Source organism: Tamandua tetradactyla, chromosome 4, assembly GCF_023851605.1.
Source record: "Tamandua tetradactyla isolate mTamTet1 chromosome 4, mTamTet1.pri, whole genome shotgun sequence".
Lineage (NCBI taxonomy): Eukaryota > Metazoa > Chordata > Mammalia > Pilosa > Myrmecophagidae > Tamandua > Tamandua tetradactyla.
The window spans coordinates 105,903,759-105,924,122 of record NC_135330.1 but is presented as its reverse complement, the minus strand read 5'-3'; the positions used below and the strand labels follow the sequence as shown (position 1 = coordinate 105,924,122).

General features: G+C 39.5%; 1 protein-coding gene across 3 annotated transcripts in view; it reads left to right on the top strand.

Moving 5' to 3' along the window:
- The first annotated feature begins 17,787 nt into the window (after window positions 1-17,787).
- LOC143681269 (cytoskeleton-associated protein 2-like) overlaps window positions 17,788-20,364 on the top strand; it is a 35,169-nt gene continuing 32,592 nt past the window's right edge. Inside the window, exons 1-2 of one of the 3 annotated variants that reach the window (XM_077158159.1) lie at window positions 17,788-17,913; window positions 18,760-18,844. In XM_077158159.1, the coding sequence (XP_077014274.1) occupies window positions 17,844-17,913; window positions 18,760-18,844 (155 nt within the window). In that variant the 5' untranslated portion in view covers window positions 17,788-17,843. Of the gene's footprint in view, window positions 17,914-18,433; window positions 18,551-18,759; window positions 18,845-20,364 lie in introns of those variants that run through there. The other 2 variants (XM_077158158.1, XM_077158160.1) reach the window with 2 other exon arrangements.

Genomic DNA, 20,364 nt, shown 5'->3' with positions numbered 1-20,364 from the left:
GTCACTGATCATACACAATGTATGGACTGTATGTGTGTGAAGATTTGTCAACAAAAATATTTTTTTTAAAAAGAAGCTCCAGGGCGGGCAATGGTGGCGCAGTGGCAGAGTTCTCACCTGCCATGTCGGAGACCCAGGTTCAATTCCTGATGCCTGCCCATGCTAAAAAAGAAAAGAAAGAAAAGAAAAGAAGCTCCCAATAGAAAAGTCCAGGACCAAATGGCTTCACATGTGAATTCTACCAAGTATTCAAGAAAGAATTGGTACCAAACATGCTCAAACTCTTTAAAAAAAAATTGAAGAGAAAGGAAAGCTACCTAACTCATTCTATGAAGCCAACATCACCCTAACACCAAAGCCAAACAAAGTTGCTCCAAAAGAAATTTACAGACCAATCTCTTTAAATAGATGCAAAAATCCTCAACAAAATACTTGCAGATCCAATCCAGCAGCACATTACACAAGTTATACATCATGACCAAGTGGGATTTTTTTCCAGGTATACAAGGCTGGTTCATCATAAGAAGATCAATTAATGTAATACACCATATCCATAAGTCAAAGCAGAAAAACCACAGGATCATCTCAATTGATGCTAATAAGTCGTTTGACAAAATTCAACATCCTTTCTTGATGAATACACTTCAAAGGATAGAAATAGAAGGGAACTTATTCTACATGATAAAGGGATTATACGAAACATTTACATTACTATCATCCTCAATGGGAAAGGATTTCCCTTTAAGATCAGGAACAAGACAAGGATGTCCACTATCAACATTTATTCAACATTGTGTTGGAAGTTCTAGCCAGAGAAATTAGACAAGAAAAGAAATAAAAGGCATCAAAATTGGGGGAAAAAATGGGGGAACAAAGGTTAAAATATATTGGGTAGATGGAAATACTAGTGGTCAATGAGAAGAAGGTGTAAGAGGTATGGTATGTGTGAGTTTTTTCTTTTTCTTTTTCTTTCTTTTTCTGGAATGATGCAAATGTTCCAAGAAATGATCATGGTGACGAATATACAACTATGTAATGATATGGTGAGCCATTGATTGAATGGAATGTTCATATGTTAAGCATGTTCGTGTTTGTATGTTGTTTTGTATTGTCAATAAAAATATATTTTAAAAGGCATCAAAATTGGAGAGGAAGAATTAAACTCTCACTGTTTGCAGATGACGTGATACTGTATGTCAAAAATCCTGAAAACTCTACAGTAAAGCTACTAGAGCTAATAAATGAGTACAGCAATGTGACAGGATAAAAGATCAACACTCTCAAATCAGTAGTTTTTCTACACACTGGTGATGATCAATCTGAAGATGAAATCAAGAAAAAAATTCCATTTACGACAGCAACCAAAAGAATAAAATATTCAGGAATAAATTTGACTAAGGATACAAGAGAAGTAGATACAGAAAACTTTGATAAATTGCTAAAAGAAATCATGGAAGACCTAAATAAATGGAAGGACATACCATGTTCATGGATTGGAAGACCAAATATAGTTAAGATTTAAATTTTACCCCAATTGGTTTATAGATTCATTGCAATACTAATCAAAATCCCAACAACTTAATTCACAGAAATAGAAAAACCAATAACCAAATTTATTTGGAAGGGCAGGTGTTCTAGTTTGCTAGCTGCCGGAATGCAACATACCAGAGATGGATTGGCTTTTAATAAAAGGGGATTTATTTTGTTGGTTCTTCAGAGGAAAGGCAGCTCACTTTCCACTGAGGTTCTTTCTTATATGGAAGGCACAGGATGGTCTCTGCTGGTCTTTTTTCCAGGCCCCTGGGTTCCAACAACTTTCCCTGGGGTGATTTCTTTCTGCATCTCCAAAGGCCTAGGCTGAGCTGCAAGTGCTGAGATGAGGAATGCCGAGCTGCTTGGCTGTGCTACTTTGTGCTCTCTCATTTAAGCACCAGCCAATTAAGTCAAACGTCACTCATTGCAGCAGACCCACCTCCTAGCTGACTGCAGATGTAATTAGCAACAGATGAGGTTCACGTACCATTGGCTTATGTCCACAGCAACAAGACTGGGTATGCTCACCTGGCCAAGTTGACAACTGAATCTAACTAACACAGCAGGGTACTCTGAATTCCTAAAAATATCCTGAGGAAGAAAAAAGAAGTGGAAGGTCTCACACTACCTGAATTTAAAGCATAGTACAGTGGTCAAAACAGCATGGTACTGACATAAAATAAATATACTGACCAATGGAATTGAATTGAGTGTTCAGAGATAGATGTTCTCAATCAATGGACAGTTGATCTTTGATGAGGCAGTGAAGCCAACCCAACTGGGACAGAGCAGCCTCTTCAATAAACAGTGTTAGAATGCAAAAGAATGAAAGCGGATTAATATCTTACACCCTATACAAAAATTAACTCAAAATGGATCAAAGATCTAAACATGAGAGTTAAGACCATAAAACTTTTAGAAGAAAATGTAGAGAAATATCTTGAAATAGGAAGTGTTTTCCTAGACCTTACAGCCAAAGCACAAGCATTGAAAAAAGAAATAGATAAGTGATATTTCCTCAAAATTGAACAGTCTTTGCATCAAAGAACTTTGTCAGGAAAGTAAAAAGGCAGCCAATATTTGGAAACTACAAATCATATATGGGTTTAGTATCCAGAATATATAAAGTGATTCTTCAATTCAAGTACAAAAAGACAAACAACCCAATTTAAAAATGGGCAAAAGATGTGAACAGGCATTTGTCAGAAATATAAATGGCTGAAAGGCAAATGAAAAGATGTTCAACTTCACTGGCTGTTATGGAAATGCAAATCAAAACCACAATGAGATATAATCTCACACCCACTAGAATGGCCATTATCAAAAAAACCCAGAAAATGACAAGTGCTAAGAGGATATGGAGAAAGAGGCACACTTATCCACCATTGGTGGGAGTGTAAACTGGTACAGCTGCTCTGGAAGGCAGTTTAGTAGTATCTCAAGAAACTAAGTATAGATTTTCCATATGATCCAGTAATCCCATTATTACATATATATTCAGAGGAATTGAAGGCAAGGACACAAACATATATTTGCACACTGATGTTTATAGCAGCATTATTTATTATTGCCAAGAGGTTATATGTCCATCAACAAATGAGTGGCTAGACAAGCTGTGGTATAAACATACGATGGAATATTGCACAGCTGTAAGACAGAATAAAGTCATGAAGCAAGTAACAATGTGGATGAAACTTGAGGACATTACATGGAATGAAATTAGCCAGAAACAAAAGGATAAATACTGTATGGTTTCATTACTATGAACTAACAGTAAAAAGTGATCTTTGAGAGATGAAGTTAAGAACACAGTTTATCAGGAGATAGAAATAAGGTGCTGAAGGAATACAGATTGTGCAACAGGACTGATTGTAAAACTTTAGAAATGTATAGCACAATACTACCTGATTGTAGCACAATAATATAAGTGCACTGAATGAAGCAAGCTGAAAGTGAGTATGATTGAGGGATAAGGGCTGGGAGAACAAATTAAACCAGAAGGAAAGACAGAAGATAATGACTGAGATAGTATAACTTAGGAATGCCTAGAGTGGACAATGATGGTGATTAAGTGCATAAATAAAAAAAATGTTTTGCATGAGGAAGCACAAACGAATGTCAACATTGCAAGGTGTTAAAATGGGATGGTTTACAGGAAAAAGTACAATCAATGCAAGCTAGGGTCTATAGTCAACACCAACATGGTAATATGCTTCCACTGAACTTAGCAAAAGCGTTATGCCAAAACTAAATGTCAAGAGGCAGGGAGGCATGTAGGCGGGTACAGATTCTTTGCAGAAGAAAAAGAAATGTCTTCATATAGATTGTGGTGGCAAAGGCATGCCTGTATAGTTAGGTTGAACTGCATGATGTGTGAAAAAAAAAACTGTTCAAAAATGAAACAAATGCACGAGAAAATGTGGAGATAGAGATGTGCCTATTCACTGTTGGTTGGGAAACAGAGAGGTGCAGCCCCTTGGAGGGCAGTGTTGTGGTTCCACAGGGGGTTAGGGGTGGGGATGCCATATGATCCTGCAACCCTGTTTCTCAGTATATACCTGGAGGAATTGAGTGTGGAGACATGTATGGACATTTGCACACTGGTGTTTATGGTGGCAGTGTTCATGATTCATAATGGATGGAGGTGGCCTAAGGATACAATAACTGAGGAATGAAGTGGTGTATACATATAACTGTCTACTGAGCAGCCACAAGAAGGAATGAAGTTCTGGGGCATGGAACTGGGTGTATGAACCTTAAGGACTGTATGTTGAATGAAATGTAAGAAACAAAATGACAAATATTACCATATCTCACTTATATGGACTAACTATAATATAAAAACTTGGTGACATGAAACCCAAGAGCTTGAGTTATCAGGTTGAGGCCTATTGTAAAGGGTTCTAGATTATAAACTCTTATAGCAGTCATATATATTCAGGAGTTAGAATGTTATTCATAAATTCTGAGATACTGAGCTGTTTGTAATAAGTTAGTCATTCCAAGAAATTTCAGGTATTTGTGTGACACCTGAGACTCAGAGTTAGAGCTCTGAAGCTGTGAAAGTCAGCAGTATCCCATAGAGGAACTGTTGAAATAGTTGAAAAAGCAATCAGACTTCAACTAGATATATAAAGGAGGTTGATGTGGACAGGTCTAAGGTAGATTAGAATACAGGGTAAAATATGATATCATCCATATGTTAGAGCCTCAACTTCTGTGTAAAACCAATGGGAGAGATGTTTATTTGATGCAAAATTTATATTTTAGACAGTGTGTTACCTAATTTAACTTCTATGGCCAGTTTAGTTGAAACCACAATTACATGGAATCTTGAATTGGGCATGAGATTTTGTTGGTTTGTCCAGGTTAGTGTGATGCCCTGATATATTCAAGAGTGATATGAGCAGTGAGTAAAGAAATATTTGCAAAGTCCCCTTAGGGGACTGGAAAGAAAGGAGGAAATATTCAACTACCCCATGGGAAATTTCTGATATTCTTACAAGCAGTGGAGACGACCAGATCAATGGGCCAAGCCCTTGATCTTAGGGTTCAGCCCTATGAAAATTATTGCTGCAAAGGATAGGCTAAGCCTTCTTAAAATTATGCCTAAGAGTCACCCCAGGGAACCTCTTTTGTTGCTCAGATGTGTCCTCTCTAAGCCACCTTGGCAGGTGAACTCACTGCCCTTCCCCCTCTTGGGACATGACCCCCAGGGACAACGTGGGACACAACTCCTGGATTGAGCCAGGACTTCAATCAAGGGATTGAGAAAGCCTTCTTGACCAAAAGGGGGAAAAGAAAATGAGACAAAATAAAGTTTCAGTGGCTGAGAGACTTCAAACAGATTAAGAGGTTACCCTGGAGGTTATTTGTTTGCATTATATAGATATTCCTTATTAGTCCAAAGTGTATTGGAGTGGCTGGAGGGAAGTACCTGAAACTGTTGAACTGTGTTCCAGTAGCCTCGATTCTTGAACAAGACTGTATAAATATATAGCTTTTACGATGTGACTGCGTGATTGTGAAAACCTTGTGTCGAACACTCCTTTTATCCAAGGTATGGACAGATGAGCAAAAAATATGGATAAAAACATAAATAATCATGAAAATAAATTGTGTAGATTGAAATACTAGTGGTCAATGACAGAGAGGTATAAGGGGTATGGGATGAGTGGTTTTTAATTTTTTCTTTTCATTTCTTTTTCTGGAGGACTGCAAATGTTCTAAAAAATTATCATGGTGATGAATACACAACCATGTGATGATATTGTAAGTCATTGATTGCACACCAAGTATGTACTGTATGTGGGTGAAGATTTGCCAATAAAAATATTTTTAAAAAAAGAAAAAAAATCACACCATACATCTTCTAAGTTATCAATATAGTTGCCCTGTCAGTTCTTTTACTAATCTGTATAAGTTATTTTCTCACTGATTGCCCTGGGAATTACCATTAACACCATAACAAATTACAGTCTAGTTTAGATTAATAGCAACTCAATTTTGAGAATTTAAAAAACCTTGCTCCTATATATCTATATTCCACCCACTTTGTGCTATTATTGTAATACAAATTGTATCATTATATATTTATATGCCTATGGACACATATTTTTAATTATTGCATTTGCAGTTGTCTTTTAAATCAGACAGGAAAAAAAGAACTGACAACAGAAAATACATTATACTGTTTTTATAATTACATATCTAGTTACCTTTACTATTGCTGTTTATTTTTTTCATGTAGATTCAAGTTACTATGTAACTTCCTTTCATTTCAGCCTGAAAGGCTCCCTTTAACGTTTTTTATAGGGCAAGTCTGTTTGTTTTTGTTTATCTGGCAATATCTTAAATTCTTCTTCATTTTTGAGGATAGTTGTACTAGATGTAGAATTCTTGGTAGACAATATTTTTATTCAGAACTATGAATAGACCATCCCACTGCCTCTGGCCTTCACAATTTCTGATGAGAAATCAATTGTAAATCTTATTGATGATCCCTTGGTCTTGATAAATAGCCACTCTCTTGCTGCTTTCAAGATTTTCTATTTGAGAAAGAAGAACAAAGTTGGAGGACTCATAATTCCTGATATCAAGCATACTAAAAAGATATAGTGTTGAAAAGAGCATGGTACTGGCATGAAGATAAATATGTTCACAAATGTAATAAAAATGAGAGTTCAGAAATAGTCCTTCACATCTTTGCCCAACAGATATTTAACAAGACTGCCAAGTTCAATCAACTGGGTCAGAATAGTCTCTTCAACAAATGGTGCTGGGAGAATTGGATACCCATATGCAAAAAATGAAAGAGGACCCCTATCTCATACCTTGTGCAAAAGTTTACTCAAAATGATCAAATTCTTAAATTTAAGAACCAGGATTATAAAACTCCCAGAAGAAAATGTAGGTAACAGGAAGATGGTAGAGTAGAGTAGGCTGAATTCACCCAAGCTCCGTGGAACAACAAGAATAGGGTCAAAAGAAAAATAAATAAACAACTGGGACTGTAGTTGAAGCAGAGGGACTGAGGCAGAGAGAGTGGGGGTGAGTTTTCTCAACCACAAGTCCACCAGGGGTAGGTGGCATACAGGGGTGCATGGGTCCTGAGAGAGCAGCATGTTCCTTGGTCCAGCTAGCTCTTGCAGCAGGCTTGGGAGATCTTCTCTTGCAACCTTGTGACTGGGAGTTCCTGTGGGAGGCCTGGAGGGTGATGGACTTGCTTCCCTTGTGCACAGGGACCTTTGGGTAGGTACACAATGCCTGCTCCCTGTTCCTGAAGTGGTCTGCTGTGGGTACTCTGCTTTGGCAGAGATCCAGGAAGGAGGGGAGTCATAGAGCAGAGCTGACCTGACAGCCATCCAGTTTGTGATATTTGTGGGGTCTTTGTTCCACTCACCTTTACCCACGGAGACCTGTGGATCTTGGGCATGCATGGATCAAGGGATGGGACTAAGGAGGTTGGTCTAGCTGTGTGCAATCAGTGAGTCTTTTATGCCTAGCTTTTAATAAACCCACAAGTAGAACTGTACCCCCTACGTGAGATCTGGGCCTTGGTTTGGCAGGGAAGTACTGACAAACCAAGAGCAAAAGTGTACCTTTAATGAAAATGCAAGTAAATACAAAACTTTAGACTAGTGAAGGAAGCCAATTTGCAAAATGACCTTATTAAGATAATCAAATGTTCCAGAAAAACAGAAAATCACCAAGAATGTGAAGATCCAGACAGAAAGGCCCAGCTAAATGACTAAATCAAAACATCAGAGGGGATACAGAATAAGTACTCAAGGATATTTATAAAGAAATAAAGCATATAAAAAAGACACTATAAGAGATAAAGAAGAATTAAAAAATTAAATAGAAAAATAGCAGATCTCACAGAGATGAAATATACTTGTGACAGTTTTAAAGTATTATATACCCCAGAAGAGCCATGTTTTAATCCTGATTCAATTTTGTGGAAGCAGCTGTTTCTCTTAATCCTAATTCAATACTGTAGGTTGGAAACTTTTTATTAGATTATATCCATGGAGAGGTGATACACCCAATTTTGGCTGTGAACTTTGATTAGATGAAGATGTGACTTCACCCATTCCAGGTGGGTCTTGACTAGCTTACTGGAATCCTTTAAAAGAGGAAACCTTTTGGTGAGAACCAGAAATGATGGAAGCCTCAGAGCTTATAGAAAGGACAGAGCCAACAGAGAGAGAGAGCTGATATAGATGCTTGGAGCCCAGCAGATGTTGCCATGAGACATTAAGCAAGCCTGAACCTGGAGAGAGCCAAGGGAAGCCAAGAGATGAAAGCAAGCCCTGGAGAAACAAAGCAAGGAATCCAGGATAGAGGCTAAAAGCAACAGAGCCCAGGAACAAGGGAGCAGTAGGTACCAGCCATGTGACTTTGCAGCTGACAGAGGTGTTCTAGACCTATCAGCCTTTCTTGAGTGAAGGTAACCTCTTTTTGGTGCCATAACTGGGACACTTTCACTTCCTTAGAACTGTAATTTGTAGTTTATTAAATTTCCTTTATAAAAGCCATTCCATTTCTGGTATATTTCATTCTGGCAGCATTTACAAAACTAACACAATGCTGTAGATCAAATAAAAAAATATACTAGAGACACACAACAACAGGTTTGAATAGGCAGAAAGAGAATAAGTGAACTAGGGGAAAAATTGAACTCGAGTGTACAAAAGAACAAATGGCAAAAAAAAGATTGGAAAAATGGAACTGGATCTCAGGGAAATTATGATCAACAAAAGGCACATAATTATAAGAATCCTTGGTGTCCCAGAAGGAGAAGAAAAGAGAAAGAAAAGGGTTGGCAAAGTTAGTTGATGAGATAATTGTAGAAAACTTTCCAATCCTTCTAGAAGACATAAATATGCAAAGCAAAGAGGCCCAATGAACCCCATATAGAATAAATCCAAATAGGCATACTCCAAGACACATACTAGTCAGACTGTCAAATGTTGAGGAGAAGCAGAAAGTCCTGAAAGCTGCACAAGAAAAGCAATTTACTACATACAAGGGAAACCACGGAAGAATGAGTTCGGACTACTCAACAGGCACCATGGAGGTGAGAGGCAGTGGTATGATAAATTTAAGATCCTGAATAAGAAAGGCTTCCAGCCAAGAATTCTTTATTCAGCCAAACTGTACTTTAAGGTTGAAGGAGATAAAAATTTCAAAGACTAAGACGGAGATAACTAATCAACAATAGACCTGCCCTATAAGAAATAGTGAAGGGAGCTCTGTCAGTTGAAATAAAAAAGACAGGAGAGGGAGATCTGGAGAAGGGCACAGAATTAAAGAGCACCATTACGGGTAATTCAAAAGATAAAAGGAGAGAGAGGAAAAAGAATATATAGATCTGAAAAATAAAAACTAAAGGATGGTAGATTCAAGAACTTCTTTTACAGTAATAACTTTGAACGTTAATGGACAATACTCATTAATTAAAAGATTGGTAGGATGAATTTTAAAATATGATACCTCTATATGCTATTTACAAGAAATGCATCTTAGACTCAAGGATACAAACAGACTGAAAGTGAAAGGATGGAAAATGATCTTCTATGCAAGCTGTAATCAAAAGCATGGAGAAGTAGCTTTACTAATATCAGATAAAATAGACTTTAAATGTAAAGATGTCATAAGAGACAAAGACTACATATGAACAAAAGGGACAATTCACCAAGAAGAAATAACAATTATAAATGTTTATACTCTCAATAAAGGAGCTCCAAAGTATGTGAGGCAAACATGGGCAAAACTAAAGGGAGTTTTATGCGTTTCAACAATAATAGTGGGAAACTTCAAAACACTATGTTCCTCCATAGATAGAATGAGACAGAGACCAAGGAAATAAAGAATTTAATATGATAAATGAGTTAGACTTAATAGACATATATAGTTATACCCCCAAAGCACCAGGATATACATTTTTCAATGCTCATGAAACATTCTCCAGGAAGATCACATGCTGGGACAGAAAATAATTCTTTATAAATTTAATATGGTTGAAATTATTCAAAGCACTTTCTCTGGCCACGATGGGATGAAGAATTTAATAAATACCAAAGAACCAGAACTTTCACAAATATATGGAGGCTAAAACAACATACTCAAATAATCAGTGGGTCAAAGATGAAATTGCTAGGGAAATCGTTAAATATCTGGAGATGAATGAAAGTGAGAATACAACATATCAGAACTTATGGGATGTGGCAAAGGCAATACAGAGGTGGAAATTTATTGCCCTAAATGCATATCTTTAAAAGAAAAAAGAGAAAAAAATCAAGGATTTAACTTGTCATCTGGTGAAATTAGAGAAGGAACAGGAAACTAATGCTAAAGCAAATAGATGAAGAGAAATAACAAAGAGTAAAGCAGAAATACATGACTTCAAGATGAAAAAAACAATACATAGAATCAACAAAACCAAAAGTTGTAGGACAAATTCCTAGAAACAAATGAACTACCTATAATGACTCGAGAAGAAGTAGAAGATCTCAAGAAACCAATTACAAGTAAAGATATTCAATGAGTCATCAAAAAACTTCCTACCAAGTAAAGTCCAGGACCTGATGGCTTCACAAGGGAATTGTGATAAAAGGGAATGCCTTAAAATAAAAATCTTCTGTATCTTGTTGACTTTGGTCATTGTACATGAGGCCCAGCAGATGGAGGTGGCTGAAGGACTCACTGACTGAGAAGTAGATTGGCAAACAATGGTATATATATGATCAAACATTGTGCTGCTACAAAAAGGAATGAAGTTGTGAGGCATGCAACGATGTGAATGAACATGTGGAATATTTAGTGAAGCAAAATAAGCCAGAAACAAAAGAGCAAATATGGTATGATCTCATTTAGAAAATACTTATACGAAAACTGAGGCCTAGATTGTAAGCTCTTATAGCAGTCACATTTAATCTAGAGTGGGCCTTGTTATTTCTGGATTTTGAGGGGCTGTTTTATATATGTATAACCCGGTATTTAGAGATAAAAACAAAGCTGATCAGTTCAGGATTAAGGTAATTCAGAATACAAGGGTAGGAAGACATTGCCTGTATTTTAGAACTTCATCTACTCTTTGAGAACAAAGGAAAAAATGTTTATTTTGTCCAGAACCCAAATGTTCAGTAGCACATAATCTAACTTAACTGGTCTGGATAGATCGGTTATCAATTCAAACACAGGTAGCCTAGAATAAGAATGAGAAGCTTTAATCCTGTATAGTTTAATGGAATGCCTAGATATGTCCTGGAATACATTAAGCTGATAATCAAAAAGTAATGGCAAAGTCCCTTGAGGGGTGGGAGAAACAATACGGAATTATTAAACTTTACCACCAGGGAAACCCAGAGTAGAGTGTCAAACATTAGGGACACCCAAATCAATAGGCCAAGCCCTTGATCTTGAGGCTTGCTCTTCTGAAGCTCATGTATATAGTGGAGAAGTTTAACCTACCTAAAGGTATGCCTAAGAGGGACCTCTAGAGGACTTCTTTTGTTGCTCAGATGTGGCCTCACCCTATCTAAGCCAAATTCTGCAAGTGAAACCATTGCCCTCTCCCCTACGTGGGACATGACATCCAGGGATGAAAGTCTTCCTGGCAGTGTGGGAGATGACCCCCAAGGATGCGTTTAGCCTTGGCACTGTGGGATCAACAATATCATTCTAACCAAAAGAGGGAAAAGAAGTATGACAAATAAGGTATCAGTGCTGTATTAGTTACTGTTCTCTAGAGAAACAGAATCAACAGGGAACTCTTGCAAATATAAAATTTATAAACATGTCTTATGTGACCGTGGGAACACAGAGTCCAAAATCTGCAGGGCAGGCTGTGAAGCCAGCCGAAGCAGGAAGAGAGCCTGTTTCTTCTGAATCCTCCTTAAAAGGCTTCCAGTGATTAGTTGAGCATCACTCATTGCAGAAGACAGTCCCCTTGGCTGATTACAAATGGAATCAGCTGTGGATGCAGCTGACATGATCATGATTTAATTCTATGAAATGTCCTCATTGCAACAGACAGGTGAGCACTTGCCCAACCAGACAAACAGGTACCACCACTTGGCCAAGTTGACACATGAACCTGACCATGACAAATGCTGAGAAAGTTCAATTAGAGTTGAGAGGCTACTCTGGAGGTTACTCTTATACAAGCTTCAATTAGACACTGCTACTATCATAACTTGCCAAACTCCAACCAAAACCATTCCTGCCAATCCTAAAGAATACCTAAGGCATTATATAAGAATCTATAAAGGATCCATGTACTAGGTTAATTTTCCAGAAACCTACAACCTCCAGATGGGTCTCTGGACCAGATAAGTCCTGAAATGCAGAGGGGCCAGCCTTTCCAAAACAACAACTTTCATCCCCCATCCCACATTACTGATAGCCTCTTCCAACATGAAAATGTTGGAATGACCATAGCCCAAATACCCCTAAAGAGTGAGAGAAAGATCAAAGGTGATGGTGCATTTATACAGAGAAGTCAGGTTTAACAAATGAGAGCTGAATCAGTACACTCATATTTCTTTTAGTCTCTAGTACCTCAGAATAGCCAGAAATGAAAACCTAAAATTGTGGAATGTTAACCCATACCAAACTATGAAATTTGTTCTACAACTAACTGTCGCAATATACTTTGAAATCTATTGCTTTTTTGTATATGTTATTTTTTACAAAAAAAGAAAAAGAAGGAAAGTGTAATAGAGAAGATAAGATTTAACAAATGAATATAATTGCTGCATTAATATATTGGTATTTCTTTTGGTATCCAGTGCCTTGGAACAGCTAGAAGAAAAAAGGAAAAATCATTGAACTGGAACCCATATCAAACTTTAAAATCTGTTGTACAACCATGTGTTAAAAGATACTTGGAAATGTATTGCTTCTTTGTGTATATGCTATTTTTCACAATAAAAAAAGTTAAGAAAAAAGAACCTTCTGTGTCTCAAAGGACTTTTGCCAAAAAGGTGAAGAGGCAGCCAACTCAATGAGAGAACATATTTGGAAGCCACATATTAAATAAAGGTTTGATATCCTATGTTCATAAAGAAATTATATAACTCAACAACAAAAGAACAAACAACTCAATTACAAAATGGGCAAAGGATATTGTGCCAGTTTGAAGTCATGTACCCCAGAAAAGCCGCATTTTAATCCTGATCCAATCTTGTGCGGGCAGCCATTTCTTTTCATCCTGATTCAACATGGTAGGATGGAAACTTTTGATTAAACTATCTCCACGGAGCTGTGACATGCCCAATTGTGGGTGGGACTTTCTGATTAGATGGAGGTGTGACTCCACCTTTCAAGGTGAGTCTTGATTAGTTTACCAGAGTTCTTTAAAACAAGAAACATCTTTTAGAAAGCTCAAAGCTGATGTAGATGTTTGGAAATTGAGACAGAAATAGACCTGAGGCTAAGCAAGGACTCACAGAAATAGCCAAAACCTGAAGAAAAGAAATCTCCGGCCCAGCAGATGCTAAGATAACATATGAAACCCAGAGTTTTGCCCCAGAGCAGCTAAGTGAAAGCCCGCAGATGCTTAGAGAGGAAACCACTGATATCAGAATCAACAAAACCAGGGAAAAAACCAGCAGATGATAGCCATGTACCTTCCCAGATCACTTTTCTGTTAATCAAGGTATCTTTCTCTGGATGCCTTAGTTAGGACATATTTATGGCCTTAGAACTGAAAACTTGTAACTTATTAAATTTTCTTGTTAAAAGCCACTCCATTTCTGGTATACTGCTTTCTGGAAGCATTAGCAAGCTAATACAGATATGAATAGACATTTGTCCAAACACCAAATAGAAATGGCTAAAAACACAAGAAGAGATGCTCACCTTTATTAACTATAAGGGAAACTCAAATCAAAATAACAATGAGATATCATCTCACACCTATAAAAATGGCTGCTAGTAAACAAACAGGAATCTATAAATGTTAGAGAAGATGTGGAGAAATGGGAATACTTATTTGCTATCGTTGGGAATATGTAATGGTATAGCCACTGTGGAAGACAGTTTGGCGGTTCCTCAGAAATCTACATATTGAGTTGCCATATGACCCAGCAATACCGACACTCAGCATATAACCAAAAGAGCTAAAAGCAGTGACATGAACAGACATTTGCACACTGATGCTCACAGCAGCACTATTCACAATTGCCAAAAATAGAAACAGTCCAAGTCCCTATCGACAGATAAATGTATAGACAAAATGTGGTAGAAACATATGATGGAATATTATGCAGCAGTAAGATGAAATGAGGTCTCAAAGCATATGACATCATGAATGAACCTTAAAACATAATACTGAGTGAAATAAATCAGACATAGGATAGAGACTGTCTGATTTTGCTATTCTGACTCAGGGAATCTAGAGGTACACAGAAGGTTGTGAAACGTAAATGTAAGGGAACAGATAGAAGCGATGGTAATTTAGTTTAAGTAAAACTGGCATATTGAAGGTGAATGCTGTTTGTATTTGTCAAGAAACAGAACCAAAAAGAGATATCTACAAATATGATGAAATTTTACAAAATTATCACATGCAACTATGGAGATGCATGGCTGCAAGCTGGGAACTCCGATGAGGCTTTTCAGTGAATTCTCTAGGAGAAGCTGATCTGCTGAAGTAGGGATGAAAATTCTCTTTTCTGATTGCTGAATCATCACTTCTTTTAAACCCTTCAACAGATTCTATGAAAAAAACCACTCATTGCTGAAGGCTGTTTCCTCAGATGATTGTGAATGTAATCAGTGATAGATGTAGTCAACTTAATGATGATTTAAGTCCACAAAATGTCCTCATAGTACCGATCAGGCCAGTTCTTGCTTGACCAGACAACAGAGCACCATTCACTGGTCAAGCTGACAATTAACCTAACCATCATACTGTTCTATTTTGTTAGACTGTTTTCAGTCACTTACTGGTCATCCCTGGTTACCCAATATGTTGATTTGCAAGCTGCTGGAATGCGATATATCAGAAATGGAATGGCTTTTATAAAGGGGAATTCAATAAGTTACAAGTTCACAGATCTAAGCCTATAAAATGTCCAGACATAGGCATCCAGTGAAAGATACCTTAATTCAAGGAAGGTCAATGGATCAGGACCACCTCTGTCAGTTGGGATGACTGGCATCTGAGGGTCCCCTGCTCCTGGGCTCTTTTGCTTTCAACCTCTCTTCCTTTACTTCTCTGGGGTTGGCTTTCATCTCTTGAGTTCCCTTGGCTCTCTCCACTTTCTGGATGGCTTAACATCTCATGAGGACGTCTGCTGGGCTCCAAGCATCTCCAAACATCCATGTCTCTGTTCTCTGAAGCAACTGTTCTCCAAGCGTCTAAATCTGCTCTCTCTGTCGGCTCTGAGGCTTCTGTTGTTTGTCTAGGCTCTGTCATTTCTAAGGTTTCTCCAAAATGTTTCTTCTTTTAAAGGATTTCAGGAAACTAATCAAAACCTACCTGGAATGGGAGGAATCACATCTCCATCTAATCAAAGGGCACAATTGGGTGTGTGACATCTCCATGAATATAATCTACTCAAATTTCCAACTACAGTACTGAGTAGGGGGTTAAAAGAAACAACTGCTCCCACAAGATTGGATCAGGATTAAAACATGGCTTTTCTAGGGTCCATAATACTTTCAAATCGACACACCCAACCTGATGTTTTAGAAAATCACTAACAATATTACTATTAAAAGTAATTGTGAAAAGTGGTGATGTCTTTAGGCTGGTGACAGAAACTTTTTGAATGTTGGTTCTCCCAGAGTCGGCCTTAAGTCCAAGCAAAATTACACTAAAAACGGCTCATTTCATGAAGTAAAAAACTACAGAAAATTTCAAACCAGCTTCCTCTTTAACAAGATGCTACTAAAAGATGCCTGAAGTAAAAAGTAGAAAAAGGGAGGAAAACTGACCACAGCTGACACCCAGGCAAGAAGAAGATAGAAATCCCATCCTCGAAACTCCTCCCCACAATTAACACCTGGGTGAAAGAGCCCAGCCCAGTATTCCTCCAGTGTTGAGGCCAACCAGGAAGTTACCATCCTAACTCTCTAACTCTCCCCTATCCGACTCCCCAAACCTTCTAGCTCCTAATTCTATAGTTTTGTCTCACGGGCTGGATGTTTGTGTGGGCTTTGTAGAGGTGATATTTCTAGTGGAGGACGAGAAGATTATGGCACGGCAAGTGAACACACAGGAAGATGTCTAGCACAAGTAAGAAATGCTATTTGTACCTTATCATCTAGGGGTGAGGGAAGGAGCTGTGCCAGTTTGAAAATATTATGCACTCCAGAAAAGCCATGTTTTAATCCTGATCCAGTCTTGTGGGGCAGCTGTTTCATTTAATTCTGATTCAATACTGTAGGTTGGAAACCTTTGATTAGATAGCTCTACAGAGATGTGACATGCTCAATTGTGGGTGTGACTTTTGATTAGATGGAGACATGACTCTACCCATTCCAGGTGGGTCTTGATTAGTTTACTGAAATCTTTTAAAAGAAGAAACCTTTGGAGAAAGTCAGAGCCAACAGAAACTACAGAGCCAACAGAGAGAGAGCCAATAGAAACTTCAGAGCTGACAGAGCAGAGACAGGGATGTTTGGAGATGCTTGAAGTCTAGCAGACGTTGCCATGTGCCTTCTCATGAGATGTTAAGCAAACCAGAACCTGGAAAGAGCCAAGGGAAGCCAAGAAATGAAAGCCAGCCCCAGAGAAGCAAAGTGAGGAACCCCCACACCAAGCCAGGCTGCAAGCAACACAGACCAGAAGCAAGGGACCAGCACATGCCAGCACCTGACTACCCAGCTGACAGAGGTGTTGCTGACCCAGCTGCCTTTCTGGAATGCAGGTAACCTCTTGTTGGTGCCTTAATTTGGACACTTTCACTTTTTTAAAACTGTAAACTTGTAACTTATTAAGTTTCCTTTATAAAAGACATTCTATTCTGGTATATTGCATTCTGGCAGCATTCTGGTATATTGCCTTTTGGTATATTACATTCCAGCAGCTTGCAAACTATTACAGGAGTTATCCTCATTTTATCCCTTTTTCCTCCTCTCCTCCCTTCTTTGCATCTGACAATTATGAAGTATAAAGGTGTGGAAAATTAAGTCCATCATTTCAGTTTGCAACTGTGCGTGTGTACTAAATGGTATCTCACTGTGAATTTAATTGCATTTTCCTGATGAGTACTGATGTCAAGCATCTTTTCATGTGTGTATTTGCGGTTCACCTTGGTTGAAGCGCCTAACTTCCTGCAACAATTGTTGGATAAAACTTCCGAGCCTGTCACGTCCCTGTGAAAAAGGAGATAAGGGTCCCCCTTCCGAACCATGATGCCCATATAGCATAACCTTTGTACAAGTGAAATTTCCATGCTCTGGGGACCTTGGTCCCTGCTTGCATCCTCCCGCGCAGTGAGCAGGCACTGGCGCGCCTTTTCCTTGCCTGCCTTCCTCAACGGACTGTGAGTGTCTGAGAACTTGACCTATCTCAGGGCTTGTTCAATCCGGGTCTGGTCAAACAGTAGGCACTTAATAATCATAAAGCCAGTGAGGGACTTGGAATAAAGCACAGCGCGCGCAGGGCCGAGGGAGTAGCCCTAAGCTGACAGTGCAGAGCCAGGCCCCGCCCCCTGCGCCCATTGGCCCGTTCAATTCTCGCCAGCACCAATGGGCGGCGGCGGCGGCGGCCCGCGCGCAGTCAGGGCGGCGGCTGCGGATTTCCGGCTGGCGCCTGTGAGTTGGTCCGCTGACGGCGCCTCCGGGCCGCGATGAGCCTCCCGGCCGTGCCCCGCAGCCTGCAGCTGCCGCCTAGTCAGCGGGCCCGGCCCGCGTTCCGAGGTGAGGGGCTGCGCGGCGGCGGGGAGGAGGCGCGAGCAGGGCCGTTTGCCTGAGGAGCCGCGGGCCCGCCAGCTTCACGCCTGACTAGTTGCGTGGGAGCCTCCACGTCTCGTTCCGGCCCTCTGAGACGGGCGACCGCGGGGACCGTGAGCGCCGCGTGAACGCGAGCCGGGACCGGAGCCGCTCTGTGCGCCGGGAGCCTGCGCTGGGCGCCGGGCCGCGGGGAAGAACGACTGCGCCTGTGCGCGCGGCGGTCGGGCCGTTCCGGCGGGCGGGGCGGGCCGGTTCCCGGCCCTTCGCCCCAGCGAGGGGAGCCGAGGCCTGGCAGGGTCCTCAGGCGGGGCTGATCTTCCGTGCGCGGCGCGTGGGCCCGCGGGAGGGGGCAGGCGAGGCCTGGGACGGGCCTCAGGTGGGGCTGATCTGCCGTGCGCGGCGCGTGAGCCGGCGGGAAGGGGAGTCGAGGCGGCGCGTGAGCCGGCGGGAAGGGGAGTCGAGGCGGCTCTCCCGGGCGGTGGTGAGTCCCGCAGGGTCTGGCGCTCGAGTCTCCTCTCTATGGTGTCTCCTCTCTACGGTGTTTGGAGACCTCGGATTTCCCTTAACGTGCGATGGAGATGCCGTTCTCCGGGTTTTACTCTCGGTACTGGGGACTGCGCACACTGGTGGGGGGTCTTTTCAGTCCCGGTCTCATTCACGGGGTTGTTTCTCAAAGGCGGGGCTGGACGGGAATTTTCTCTGAAGATATCATCTCAAGTAGAATGTTTTTCTAGTGCAGTCTTTAGTCTCCCGTATTTATTTGCTGTCGTTTTAACTAAGGTTGACTTGCAGATCTTTCCTTTTGTTCTTCAGAGCAAAGAAGACAAAACCTCAAGGAACTTTTACTAGAAAGAAAAGCACGTTTTGTATACAAAGAGGAAGATCAGACCTTATCCAGGTTTGGTCAAGTTTATTTCATTTCGGATTTGTAAATTTATAACAGGGTTGTCTAATAAAAAATATAATGTGAGCCACGTATGTCATTTAAAATTTTCAGTTAGCCACATTAATGAGTTTTTTTAAACATAAAATGAGTTTTAATTACATTTTATTTTGTCCAGTATATTCAAAGTATAACCATTGCCACATGTAATCAATATTGAAAAATTGAACTATTTTACTTACATCGTTTTTGGCACTTAGTCTTCAGAATCCGGTGTGCTTTTTACATTTTCTGGCCTCTCAGTTAGAATTAGCCCCATTTTGAGTGCTTGAAGACCACATGTGGCCAGGGGCTCCTGAGAGGGAACAATTTCAAAGCAAAAGTGTGTCCTTGTGCTAAAGTGTTGACTTATGGTCTATACTGTATTGCAAAGGTCAGTCTTTCTGTAATTTAGCAAGGTTTTTGTTCTTAATACATAGGGAGAGCTGCTCTTTAGGGGTGGCTGTCCCAAATGTTTGATCGTGTGTTTGAATCTCAGCCCCCTGTTGAAATGTCTTTGCATTTTGTTTAAATTTTAAATTTTTAAAATAAGATGTGGTTATGTCAAAAAGAATAGAGAACCCTGCAAAAGTATATAAAATAGAAAGTTCCCTCACTCTCTAGAATTAACCACTAAGTAGCATCCTTCCAGGCCCTTCCTGTGGGATCGGAGAACCTGGGATTTAAAGAGGTTGGGACCTGGACTGAGATCTCCAAGTCTGCGGCTGATAGCTCTGCAACTTGGTCACCATAACTTGACCTCTTTGAGTCTTTACTTCTATTAAAATGGGATAGTAGTACATGCTTCTTGGAGATTGAATGAGATAGTGAATTTATTATGAGAACTCAAATAAATAGTAGCTATCATTTCATGATCTCAGTGTCATTAAAAAAGTAGATTCATTCTTTAAATACTTCATTCTCCTGAATTCCTTAACTTTATTCCAACATCATTTACAGTTGTGGATTAAAAAAAAAAAACCCTGCTTTAATTTGCATCTCTTTATGTTAGGTACATTACTGAGATATTTTTCCTTTATGAATTACTCTTCATACCTTTCCTCTGTGGTCAAATTTGGTTTATATTTAGGAAATAGAGCTGACAAGATTTAATGATGGATTGCATCTGTGATGTAAAAGAAAAAATGGGGTTAAAGATGATCCTGAATGTTGTAAGTTAAAGTAGGTAAGGAGACATGACAAATAAATGCAATACTTGCCCTTACATGGGATCCTCTCTTGGATTGAAGGAAATGCTATAAAGGACATTATTAGGTCAGTTGTTTAGAGAATGTGGACAGTAGATTAAAGTAGTATATCAGGGTAAATTTATGACTTTGATGATTGTACTGACATTATGTAAGCGAATATCCGTATTTTTAGGAAATAATCACTGAACTGTTCAGGGGCTAAAGGTCTGTGATATATGTCATTTGTCTTTAAATATTCACCACACATTTAAAGAGAGTAAACCATAACACAAATGGAGTAAAATG